We start from the raw sequence: 14038 nt of genomic DNA, 5'->3' as shown, positions 1-14038 counted from the left end.
TATGCCTACATGTGGGCATCTGGGGGACTGGAGATAAAAGAGGTGCACTGTGAGTGAGAAGGGAAGGTGCCCTCTCCCTGCACGATCCAGTATAATCCAGTCTTCCCTCTTGGGTTTACCCATGTTGTGTTTTTATGCCTTGGCAAATATAAATAGGGATATTATATGTGGTATCTGTTAGAATGTTTATGTAAGCCAGAGAGAAAGTATAGTAAAATACTATAAACTTCACGCAAAAGCAGTATATTCTTGAACCCAAATGAAAGCACCAATGAAGTGGTACGTCAATCAAAATGGGGTCAAACATAGGGTAGCTGACAGTTGGAGACTTAAAGGAAACATCCCTTTGTGGCTTATTTCTGAACACAACTCCCCAATCTACTGTTGAAGCTATTTCTGAACACAACTCAACAACCTACTGTTGAAAATAGTAATTAAATTTGTATATATTTCATTGACTTAATGAGCGCCAGATGTTTGATCAAGAGAGCTAAGCTAAAAGCTGAGCGGAAGATAAAGGTCTTTACAAAAACAAAAAGGGCGCATTTATTTTTCTCTAAGCAGCAATGGGATTATATAAATATAGTCATTTAAAATCTGTTGTTCTTTATATGAAATAATAACATGATATAGACATGGTTGCCAAGTATATGACACTGCAAATGCCAAGTAGGAATGGAATGAGATGTTGAGCGACAGGGGATCTTGCCACTTGACTCAATTTTTATAAGTTCCAGTCCCCTTTCAATTGGAAATGCAGTTTGCTCTCCATTTCTGTAATTTCCCACAACCCTGCTAGTTCCACTTTCACCTTCCCTACTTTGGGGACTGAGGGGGCAGGCTGGCAATGTCCAGACAAGAAAGGTCCCACAATACCTCTGTTTAGCTAAAAATACTGCACAAAGCAAAAGTGGTTGGGTGGGGTTTTGTAGTTTTCTAACTATAAGTTCAATGATCCCCAGCAGGAAAGAAGCCACTCCACATATCATTTACAACTAAGAAAAAGTCTTGCAGGTCTTTCTTATATGCAAATGCGGCTTCAGCTGTCTGTTGCTCTTCTCTTTTAAGGCAGACATTTCCCGCTCTAAGATTGCACCAGGGAATGACATCATGGTGTAGCAGGCCGGCCCACCCATGAGGCAGACTGAAGCAGTTGCCTTCGGTGCTGCAATCCTATGAGCAGCAAACCCTTCCCACTGCCAGGGTTGTGTGGCTGCTGCTACAGCCTCTGGAAAAATCTTTAAAAGCTCACATGAGGCTTTGGTGGCACCTTCCCATTTCGCCTCAGGTGGCAAAACAGGATGGGTCACCCCTATGATGCAGCATAACTCCCATGAGGCACTCTGTCCTTAATTTGAGGGGGACACTGGCAGGTTGCTGAGGGCAGCCTAGCCGACGCTTGAAGCAGCTGTGAATCTTTTCTTCTTTTAAGAAACAAACCCAAATCCTTGGCCACCTCGGTCCAAATGCTCTGAGATTTTCGCCCCTTCTCCCACAAGAGCTGAAAAAAGTTTGGACCAAATGTCTCGGCGTAGCACTCCACTTAATAGTATAGACAGCTTCTCCAGGGCATATAGCAAAAGCTTTATCTTCATGGCAATAGCTGCTTCTTATAAACATTAATTTCCCAAAGTCCAACACCTTCATGCATCGTTAGATATTTATATCACACTGAGCTTATTAAGTACGAAGTAAGTAGTTTTACTGTTATTCATGTCTAAAGTAGTTAAGCAGAAAGAGTAGTTCCACATAAAGTTTTAATTCTGAATATCTTTCTGAGCAAATTTATTCATTTTGATTTTTCTGCACATGGCCATCACTGCCACAGCACACTAATTTTGAAAACACATCAATAATCAGAACAGACATTTATCACCTAGCTATTTGATTTATGGAGTTGAGAGCTTCTGGGAGCAGTATACACTTCTCATAATGATCCATTAAATTGAGCAGCTAGCTGAAGATTGGTCAGTGATTGTTAGACATTTGTGCTAATTTGGGCGGCTGCGGGGGGGGGTATACTTCCATTGTTTTGATATGTCTGATAGCTTATCACCAGGGGACTAAATATTGAAGTTACCATTTATCTTCAGGCATCTGAATTACTTTCAGCATAACTGGGCAAGGTTGACAATAATTTGTTGCAGATAATTTTCAAGCATAAAAAAATATCAGTATACATTTTGGTGAAGACAGCAAAGTTCGTAAATTCACAAATGGCAGGCGATTGTTCCATGATAAACATGTAGTACATCCAAAGCCTGGAGTGAGGCAGATTGTGTCAATGGGACTCCAATCATGTGACTAACAAAAGGACCATTGGGAAACTTTACAGTGAGCATACTGGAAAATGATGATTCCACACTGGGATGTAAGATTACTAATAGTGTGTTTATTTATACTAGACTAATAGGCTTGGAGCCTAAGTTAAATTAACTTAAGGAAGCCATGGATGAATGCACAGGGGCTTCTGGGGCAGAGGGGGTGGGAAATGACCCTTCCATAAATGTGCATAACTTATCTTAGGTTCTGATCCCAATTCTGGGAACCCCCACCTCCAGCGTCCTATTCCACATTTTTGGAGGGTGGGGAGGGCAATCAGGTAATTGGAGGCAATAGAAAAGGGTATGTTTTCCTTCTGCAAACTTCAGCTAACTTATCTTAGGATGGAAGTCACGGTCTGATTTGCCTCATAAATGCACCATTTCCTACCATATACACACTTTCCATCTGTTGCCATTGTGCGGTGTGCCTTTGAAGCACTTGCAAAGCTCTGGCAGTGCAGCTTTCCCTGGAGTGTCCCATTCAGACTATTCTGTATTTGCATCATAACAGAACCTGTGCACAAACAATAGTGGCCAAGGATAATAGTCAAGCAGCTAACCATGCCATTGGTTTTAATGTTTGTTTGATTGTTTCTAGAAAGTCAGGTGACACCTTTCCACCTGTCCTGCCAAGAATCACGATTGAATAATGCTTTCATCCATGTGGAGTAGCGAAGGTAAAATGTCATTTTTAAAGACAAGAGTGGCAGAGTGCTGGGGGAGAAGGAAATGCAGAAATAAAATGACACAGGTGTGTCTTTTATGTTTTCATTCTATTTATGTTGGCTGCTGAACATTTTCTGATGACAGATGCCACCATTTCAGAACTGCACGGTTACATATTGCTCTCAATCGACAGGGGACCATATACAAAGCTAACATTTTGCTAACATGAAAAGTATCAAAAAAAGTGACAGTTGTCTGTTGTTTGAAGGGAAACTGTTGCATGGAGAAAGTAAAGAGAAAAGGATGCAGAGGAAAAGCTCTCTTAATGAACAATTTCTTCATAATGAAGACAGAGGTTATGTAAAAGGGTATTTCCTCTTTTGCATTTCATTTTGCTCTGCCTCACTTTATGGTAGGACAATACCATTTTAAAAAATTGAATTTTTCAGTTTTCAAATTCCAAAAATGAGGGGTGCTAAAAAGTTCTAACATGACTCGGGAATTCAAAATCTATTTGCGTTAAGTTAATATAATTCAGTTTTGCTTCGTAAGTAAACTGTGGGTAAATTTGCATAGAAATCACTAAAAAGATTGCCAAGTACTTGCACTTACATTAAATATTATTATTTAGCATTACTGACATTTTCAGAAGGTAAAATTAAAATTCTTTGGTTTTCTGAAAGCAGTTTATGTGCTTCTTCATCAAATGCAGACTTACAAAGCTAAATGTTGTCCAATCACAAAAACAACAGCAGATTTGAATTCCTCAAACCCAAAAATTTATTTTTAAGACCTCTCACTGAAGAAATTTGCAAAAATTAAGTTTCACTCCCTAAAATGACATGCCATGGTGTTAAAGGGAGCTTTCAATGCAGTCATGATTCTGCATACTCTGTGCTAAATTATAATCATAATTCTTCTTCATCAAGGTAAACAAAATCCTGTGCTAAGAAACTATGACTTTTCTTGGGTGCATACTATTTTGCAAATTCACTCAAGGAATGAACAGATTTTCTCCATTTCATTCCTTTCTCATTCTGTTAATTTGATCTGCCCTATATGCCACCTCTTTTAAATAAGGGTTTCTAAAATCAGTTCCAGACTCAGAGCATGCACACTTTGTGGCAACATGCAGTTGCTTCAGTTCACTCCTATCTTTTCCCCACCCCTCTATTTTATCAACAAATGTTCATGTATTTTTTTTGCAAACTAAAGAGTAGGCTTTGGTGACTAGTAGCCCCTCTGTTAAGAAGCTTTCATGTCACTTTTACAAAGAGAGTGGAAGTATCAATTATTTGACAGACGATGGGGAAGTGAAACTATTACCTTAATGAGAACCTGGATGCGTCCTGTTGCTTTTGAAGACATGTAGTACCAGAAACTCAGCATGCAAGTGGTGCTAGACTCTGCCCATCTGGAGCTCTTGAGAAGTGCTTTTTCACCTCTTACTCCTAGTGACATCGCTTCAAGGTAGAGGAATTGTCCTGGAATCAGAAATGATGCAGGATGTGAAAACGGCAACAATAATAAACCAGCCGGGGGGGGGGGGGGAGAGAAATGGAAAAAGTACCACTACAGAGCTTGTTGTACTAAGCAAAACCTCTCTTAGCCACCTCTTATCACACAGAATATTTTTGGATGCATGAGATGCATAATGGAAAACAGGGCAGCCACATGAAGAGGTCTGTGGAATGGTTAGAAAACAAGTTTGTTTACTTTTAAGTGTTGTTTTTTAAGTAGTCATCTATGCAGTCACATAGCAGATGCTGTACTGTGTTCCACCCATGCCCATATGTAGGTGTAAGAACCACCTCCAGCACTGAACAGCTTCCATTATAGCCTCTTTATTGCTGAAAATCCTTATATGAAACTCTTAGACCTGGCACATATTTGGTAGTAGACATTCCACTAGGGACAACTTGGCTGCAACCCCAATAATTTATTCTTTGCCCAGACCAGCTTGACTTGGTTTCCCTAACCTTCTTCTTACACAGGACAGCTTAAGGTCCAAAATAGTTTACTTCTACAGAAGCTCAGGCTTCAGTAATAAATACAGTTTTGGATACAGCATGCAGGCTTTGCAGACACAGATATACAAGTGGAAAGTATTTCTATTGCTTCAGCAATTCCAAGGCATAACGGACAGACTCACTGACTGACTAACGAGCTGATATGCCTTAATCACTTATATAGACAGCACTGGGCTGTTGTCATAGGTTTGGCTGATTCTGCATCTGATGGCTTTTCTCCTACATGGGGTGATTTGTGACCATGAAAGGAAATGAAACCCTTCCTCCATGCCTAGTTCCTCTAACATAATGACTCTTCTGATCCCCATTCCAACTATAATCAAGCATTTGTACATGTACAAATGTATACACTTCCCATGACCACGTGGGTACCCCAACTTCCTTTGCTTTTCATTTGCTGAATTCTAGATTGGGACATCCTTGGGAAAGAGATCTGCCCCTCTGTTCTTTGTAAAGCTTTGTGCATGCTGATGGTGGCATACAATTCAACATATATTTCTGTATGGGCATAAAAGCTCATAATGGAGAAGATCCCTCACACCCACCACAATGTGAATCTCACTTTGACATTCATTGGTTGTTTTAAGTTTGCAACAATATTGTTGGGAAATGAATGCTGCCATGCCAACTCCAGGGGGAAGATCTAATCATCATTAAACACTGCAAAGAAAAGGTCACTTCTGACACTATAGGCATATTGTGTATTATCACAGCCATGGAAATAATGATGCTGAGGAGCTGAGGGTTCACACAAATAGCATGAAATATGACTTTCCAGTGTATGATGAAAAGAAAATCATTTGCAAAAATGTTTCAGGTGCCAGCTGAAACATTTATTACAAACAGAGTTCCTTTATGGAGCAAGAGGTACAATTATATTGATGTTTCTTTGCTTAGCCACAGGAAAGTACATAATATGAAAAAGGCATAGTAAATACTAGGTTAGGTAACCCTTTCAGCAATAAAGACTCTGGAGGTGATTTTTGCCCACATATGATCAAATCACTCTTCTAAACATGAAGGCTAGAAACTTAACATAAAAATGGAAAGCTGGAATTGTTAGAAGCAGATAAGCCACCCAGAACAATGCTAGAAGCCACTTGTCTCCTATGGACATTCCCAGCTCTTCTGTTTGCATCTCTTTCCTTTTGGATTACATATACAGGCTATGGTTTCAGCACTTGAGCCTTTGCTTCTGCTGCTAGCTCACCCCTTAACTTTTTATGGCGTGATTACCCAGCTTCAGCTGGCAACTTAGATTGCTCACAGGGGTGTTGTGACAAAGGCTTGAATGTTTAGTCTTGACCCTGCGGAAATATTCACTCAGTGAAATGTCTGATTGGTGACTGGCTCGGCTTGTAACCTGGTACCGATGTGATATGGCTTCTCTTTGCCACCTGAGAAACAAGTGTGCAACTCCCTTGCACTCTGAGAAAGCAACAATTAAGAAGAGGCTGCTGTGCAAAACAGTGTTAAAACTGCTTCAGCTTCAGTGTTAGAACTGTTTTCAGCATTGGGGATTTAACCAATTTAGATATTCATAACAGGACTCTAATTAGATTTAGAACTTGCCCTGTGTTGCATGGGATGGGATGATAAGGTTTGTGAATGCAGATAAATTCCCTGTGCTGAAGTGGCAACGTACCTTTCCCATTTCCAAGTGTGTGGTCTTTTGGAGGCCTGAGGCTTTGAGGTGAGCTGGTTCCTATAACCCAGTCGAAGTTATCCGCTAGGGAATTCTGCCAACCACACAAACCATTTTCAAAAGTGCAGGAGGTCCCACATTCTCTCTCATCAGTATTATCTCCACAGTCATCCTCAAAATTGCAGCTTTGTTCTGGTCTATAACACTTGCCATTGAGACATTCCAAATAACCATGTGAGCAAGAGCCTGCAAAAAATATACACACAAACAGAAAGAGAAGAGAGAAGGATTTTGATGACAATGTATTCCATTGTTTCTAGCCTGACTTAATTGCTGATGTTTTCTTTTACTGCAGAGTGAGGCCTTGAACCACATCAGTAATTTACAAAGTGCAATGCAGGAAGTTCTGGATTACTCAAAATGAAGTGATCAGTAATGGTAGACAAGCTTTTTTGAATTACGGCTTACTACCACCACTGATTCAACCTTCCTCTATAACTCTCGCAGGGAGGGTTAAATAAATGTGCTCTATGGGTGTGATCAGTTCACACATAAACCTGAGGTTCAAAATGCTGACAAACATCCAGAATGGACTGAATGGTCCGCTATATTCAGGAGTTAATTGACAGATAGATGCTGTTTAGCATGAAGTCTGAAAACCATTATCACATTTGAAATCTTTTGAACACCATTTTTAGCAGAAATGAATTAAGGTAAGAGGAGGGAGGCAGAACAATCATACTTTAACTCTTTCTGAAATCGTTTAGCTGGAAGATAGTCCTTTTGGAGTATCTGGAGCTCAGACTAAGCTACAAAAAAAAGAAGAAGAAAAAGTATACCTTGCCAAAGAAGTCTCTATGAAAATGTAAGTGAATGGCACGTGCCTGGGGGGTGTGTGTGTGTGTGATTCAGGAATAACTTAACACATTAATAGGCACACTGAGGAAAATGAAACTACATAAACTATTTATGCATGTGCTTGCACTCTCTGGTGGAGTTCTAAACCTACCGATCAAGAAGAAAAGCCTTTTAAAACCACATGCACTGAATTAAAGCAAACATGTGAGTATTGGGATGCTGCTGTTTTGTTTCATTTTTAAAAGGAAAATGAAAGAAACTAACTGTCACAGAGATATGCACACCAGGTAATAAAGAGAGCCAACCAAGGAGATGATAAGGAAAGCCACAACAATTTCTTTTAAAGATAGTACAAAATAATTTTAATAACTAGTTTTAAAAATTGCACTCTACGCTGCAACACACTGGCCCCAAACTAGACAGAACTAGGCAATTAAGAGAACAATCCTGTACCCACTTTTTGGAGAATAAGCTCTGCTGAGTTCAGAAGGACTGACGTCTTGGTAGATATATACAGAATGTTGTTTTCAGTGTTTCCGCACTAATAAGAACTGAATGGGCATAATCCAAAGAAAGCTGAGTTCTTTTAAACCCTATTGATGCCATAGAACCATAGAACTGCAGGGTTAGAAGGGACCCTGAGGATCATCTAGTTCAAACTCCTGCAATGCAGGAATCTCAACATGTGGTTCCCCCATCCAGGTTGAAACCATACTGGACCCTGCTTAGCTTTGCAAATGTTTTAGCAGTTTTATTGCTGCACCACTAGGAGGGTGCAGGCAGAACAAATACATGGGCTGTACAACATCTATGAATGTTTACTTGGAGGTATATCCCACTGTATCCAATAGGACTCATTCCTGAGAAAGTGTGTTTAGGGTGCAGCCTTGCAGTGCAATTCTACAGCATTGCTTGCTTCAAAATATTCACAGTATTATCTGTTGATGAAACAGAAGTCATAAAAGTGGTCTGGCTAGTTAACGGCCAGGAGAGACTCCTTGAAAGGGGTCAATATGTTTTTCCACAGCGATGATCTGCAGAAGCTGTTAGCAAGTGGACTTTTTGTTCTTACAGGGCAGGCACATTGACCATAATAGACTCCAAGGAGATGTTAGTGTTTCTAAGATAAAATCCATGAACTGAGGAGGATTTACAACAAATAATGATAATGACTACACAGAAACTTTTAGAATCAATGTAGTAAAAAAACAAACACAAAACTTTTTGAAAGTGAGAATGTTTTATATCATGGTGCTGGACAGAGTTTGCTTGGCCACGTGGTATTCATGTCTTGGCAACATCCATAGTAGACTACTGAAATGGGCTGTACTTGTGGATGCCTTGGAATAATACTTGGAAGCAAAGTAAGAGCCAGAATTCAGACTTCAGCATATGGCACTGATAGAATCCCCAAAACATATTCCTTACATCCCCAATGCAACCACACAGATTTTATCTTCTGTTGCTACTGCCACAGTAACAACAGCACTCCCCACCAGGCCTCCTACTGCCAAATCTTAGGGAGATGGTGACCAGAGACAGAGTCTTTTCTGACATGGTGACCAAGCTTTGGGACTCTGTATCCCCAATTATTCACCCAGTGCCTACTTCAAGCGCCATGTTAAAAAAGAGTTTGCATGCACTGCAAGGTCTTCAAAAGGCACAGTGATTTTGTTGCTTTATGGTCACTAGTTTTACTGTTTGACTCCTGCTGTTGTGTTATTCAGTTTCTATTGTTTATTGGTTGCAATGTTTTAATTGCAGCTTTAATATTATTGCAAGTCACTGTGTTGCCCAGCAGTAATTGATGTAAGATATTAAGCATCACAGTGATTTCTTAAATTACAGTAATGCTACTCAGTGTTTGCACACTGCTCAATTTCTGAAACATAACAGGAATAAAGGAAGAAGTATACTTCATGTGCACACATCTACATGTGGGGATCACAAACTTCCTACCAATGAGGGGAATTTGTAGTGGTAAATTCTTATATTTTTTTATAGTAATGGAGGCAGACCAAACTTCTAGATTTTGTATCTCCAAAGATTGGGCGTCAACCACTATACAGGCAACTCCCCACTTATGCGGGGGTTACGTTCCAGGGCCATGACACCTCAGTGAAATGCGCATAAGTGGGGATACCCTTACATAAGTGGGGAGTCCTCTTGGGTCATAAGGAGACCCTCCTCAAAGCCTGAAGAGGATGTCCTCTTCGGCTCTGGGAAGCATCTCCTTGTGAGCCAGAGGGGCAGCAGAACTTTGTTGAGGCTGCTCATCCTCCCTGTCTAACAGCCGACATGTAGGGAAGCGCAGCAGCAGTTGCTACCCTGAACATCAGCTGAGCAGCCTCACCGAAGTCCCTCTGTCCCTCTGGCTCTGGGTTCCACAGCCGGGTACCCTGCTCTCAGCCTCCATTCATTTAAAGTTCCTGTTTGAAGAGACTATCCAAATACAGCCAGATACACCTAGGTCCAATACATGTGGTTCAGAGCCCTGAAAAATAAGCTCATGCATACAATAGCCTGTACCAAAAACAGGACCCTTGAATAGATGGAGGTCAAAGGGGGGGGGGACTTGTTCTGTTCTCACTGCACTTTTGCTTGTGTCCAGATTAATGACTGAAGAGGGCTACAGCCATCTCAAGCAATGCAGGAAAAGTCTTCTCTCTCCTGAAAATGATAGCGGTAGCCAACACTTTTTGTGAATGAACACACAGACATAAGACAAAATGAAGAGAGTGGCAAACAAAGACCAAAACCATAAATTTTAAAATATATATTTCAGGTCATTTTTATACTATGTTCTTCTTTCTTTACAAGATGAATCACTTTACTTCCCATTCAACAAATGAAAGATAGGTAATAAGCTGTCTATGGCAAAAGGTGATTGTTTGTGCGGTAATAATAGCTACTGCAGTCACGTGTAAGCATTCCCTGTGAGTGGCGGAGCTTCATGCTCCAGCACCAGGGGGTGGAGAGCAGGTGGGGGCGTGGCTGGTGTGCACCCCGGAGGCGTGGTGTGCCACCCGCAGGGGCATGGCACACATCCTGGGGGCATGGCACCCAGCATGGGGGGGGGGGCAAGCGCAATTGAACCCCACCGAAATCGTGCTGCTGGGGGCAGTGCGCTCCCCCTGGCCTCCATCAGTGCCCTGTGAAACTGGCTATTAGTAACAGCTAATAATAGTTTCATTGTTGAAAGGTAGCAGAAGTCATTAATAGCCATTCCCAGCTGTAAAAAAATGTTTCTAAGACACATGATGGCCCACATGATGCAAGAATCGTGGGAGCAGAATAGACCATACCAGTCACACAGGCAGAACCAACCTTCTCCTGCCTTTTGTAGGTAGGAAGAAAGTTATATTACCAGCCTATTCCTTCAGTAATTTTACTTTACCTACCAAACCACTCAAGCTACAAGAGTAAACCTTGGGATTAATCCAGATTTAAGAATTACTAAATGGGTGTAATCTGTTTTCTAATCAGTGGTTTGGAGAACAAAAATTTGGGGTTGTATTCTGCTGTACTTGAATTGGTGGGTTGAAACCTAACACCGGATTGTGGACTAGTCTAAAATGACTCATGAAAAGGAGCAGCATTGTAAAATCAGTTTCACTTAGTAGGAAAGCAGGGTTCTTTGAAACTATTCAACACTGGGACAGAAGATTCATTGAAAATGGCATGAGCACAAACAGAGTCTGTCTCTGTATTGCATCGTATGGTTGTAAACACGACTATCAGAATTTCAAATAAGGCATTTTGCTAATGGTGTCCACAGCAGGACTTGCAGATCATTTCTGTCTTGTAGAATGAAATTTACTGCTAACATTTGCACAGCAACATTTCGACTTCTATAGCAAGCAGTCTTTTTCTCCCTTTGACAAAACATGTATATTATAGTTAGTATGTATTGAGAGGCTTCAAGATAACTATACCAAGGCAAATGGGATGAATAGCATTATAAACCCCCAGTTTACACTGATATTTGTGAAGTGGAAACAATAAAAAGGTCACTGATAGAGGTTATCAGGAGAAGTGGAAGTATAAAATACAAATATTTAAGCTTGCACAGAAGAGTCATGTTTTTCACAAGGTGAAAGGTCTTCTCATGTAAACTCTGACAGATCTGGATATTGTAAGTTATTGTTAAAGAGATTGGGGGCAGGTGGACAAAAACGCTTTTGAAGAGTTTTCTACTCTCGCATTAAATTCTATTCATCCCACAATCTTTATTCCTAGAAGTGAACTGGGTCATATATTCTGTCTTGCAGCTCCGTTGTGAACAGACACAGCATGCTAAAGTATGTTCTCTTAGCAATACATGCCTGTTTGTTCAGAGAATACACCTAAAAAGTTCTGCTTCCCCTCATTATTTCTCACCAAGAATCTGACCCAGCATCCATGAGTTTTGTTGCAGTTGTCAATAAGCTAGCATTCGTTGAGAATCTAGCCTGGGTCTAATTCTATTATTCTGATTCATCTTCCCTCTCCCTATATTACAAAATAAACACATAGATAAAATAAAATCACTTGATCCAGTGTCCATGTCTGTTTTATAACAGTGTAAACAAAATAGTTGTGTGACTATCCAAGCACGGTTTTTATCTGCTGTTATTACAGTTGGTTTGCTTTAGTGTATTGTATTTTAACTTTTGCCAGCAGGGCCAATTTGCTAGTTGGCCAATTGGCATGGAGATGGCAAAGGGCTGCAGTTGGGAAGAGGTGGCATAATAGGGTATTTGAAAACACACCACATCCTTCGGAAGGTATGGCTGCCAATTCTGCTAGAGGAGAATCCCTAAGACACAGAGAAGGCAGCAAACTAAGCCAACCTGTGTGAAGAAGGTGAGAAAGATTTGCGTCAAACAATCTTCCAAGAGAGAATCCATGGACATGAGAGAACAGAGATGGAGTTGCTACTGAAGGCAGAAGGTAACAGGAAGCTTGGAGGTTGTTGTGTCAGTTGACCAACGTATTTCAGGAAGCAGGGATGGGACCACTGCTGGGATCTGATGATGTTAGCCTGGCTGTTATTATTTTTATGGTATTTTTTTTTAATTAAAAAAATACTGTTCTGTCAGTTGTAGATTTTTCAAATGTCTAATTTACATGTGACTTGAGGGATGTGATTTTGATGGTGCTGTTTTGCTAATAATTTTCTGACTGTGAGCCAGTTTGGGAGGACATTTAGTTCTGAAAAACAGCATCTAAGCTGAAAATAGATAGAGATAGGTAGATAGATAGAGATTTCCCTCAGTAGGACTGCATCCTGCCTTACTTGATCTCTGCCTGAACTAACCCTCCTCTGACTAGAAATCAGTCTAGAGGAGACCATTGCCTGGGACAGAACACTTAACAATTTTTTAAAAAAAGACAATAGTGTAAAATTAACGAGAAATCCATAATATTTTTTTTAAAAAATACAAAAAAACTATGGTGAGAAATAAATTTACTGAGAAGGACCAGACATGCACACCAGGATATAGAACCAGGTGCTGAAGAACGCAAAGAGCTCCAGAGCCATTCAAAATAATATTTTCTTTGCCAAGTGCCTAAAAAGACCATGTAAGATGCAAGAGGAACCTTTTTTGGGAGGAAGTTTAATAAGTCGGGTGCTACTACTGAGATGGCCCTAGCTCAAGAATCTATGTACCGTAACTATGATAGCACAAGCATTTAGAGCAGAGCCTCTGAGGAGTTTGGGAGGTTCAGGATAGGATAGGTGTATATAATTGTTTTCTCGTGATCTTTTCTTCTCCCTCTACTGCTTACACGGCTTCCTTCCTTGCTGTAAACACCTTGCAGGACATACTTGCTTATAGTTCTGTATACATCTTTTTCAGTTCATAAGATACCATGTACACTGATGGTGTCTTAATAGTCGAATCATAGAACCACAGAGTTGGAAGGGACCACGAGGGTCATCTAGTCCAACCCCCTGCAATGCTGGAATATTCCACCCAATGTGAAGCTTCAACCCACAACCCTGAAATTAAGAGTCTCATGCTGTGCTGACTGAGCTATCTATGTTCTAGTAGTACTAATAGGAGTAGTAGTTAAGTATTCAAAGTCATAAGTATCCTCTACATAGATTTTGGGGGGTTAATTGTTTTCAAAAATAATGGAGGGTAGCACCAGTTTCCAAAACCAACAAACAATTATGCTATTTGTGTTTACATTACATATAATACATTAAATATTTAATTATATACAATACTCTAAAATTAATTATGCTTGGCTTTTTTGAGCATAATGTAATAGTTGTAACTCTTAATCACAAGAAAGATCCTGTAGGAGACGTGAGATGAAAATTGTCTTAAACGAAAAGGTCTGCTATACTTGAAATGTCTGAGGTATGATTAAGTTTTTGAAGTGCTTCAGTAAACAGATGGAGGGTGTTTCAGCTTGGGGGTCATCTCAATTTATTGAACTTAATTATTCACAACCTTGTCATTATACTGTTCAAATAAAGAACTCAGTCAATGCTGAATGGCTGGCAAACTTTATTTCTGGGA

The 14038-nt window shown here is 40.2% G+C and overlaps 1 protein-coding gene across 2 annotated transcripts in view; it reads right to left on the bottom strand.

The window, feature by feature from the left end:
• Positions 1–14038, bottom strand: part of MALRD1 (MAM and LDL receptor class A domain containing 1) — a 215766-nt gene that overhangs the window by 111020 nt on the left and 90708 nt on the right. For both annotated transcript variants that reach the window (XM_083405973.1, XM_083405974.1), the window contains 2 exons: positions 6666–6911; positions 4317–4474 (listed from right to left, as the gene is read on the bottom strand). In XM_083405973.1, the coding sequence (XP_083262099.1) occupies positions 4317–4474; positions 6666–6911 (404 nt within the window). The remainder of the gene's footprint in view (positions 1–4316; positions 4475–6665; positions 6912–14038) is intronic.

The sequence above is a fragment of the Podarcis tiliguerta genome (genome assembly GCF_965153285.1).
Source record: "Podarcis tiliguerta genome assembly, chromosome: 12".
Lineage (NCBI taxonomy): Eukaryota > Metazoa > Chordata > Lepidosauria > Squamata > Lacertidae > Podarcis > Podarcis tiliguerta.
Note: the sequence above shows the minus strand (reverse complement) of the source record. Positions and strands in the feature narration are given on the sequence as shown.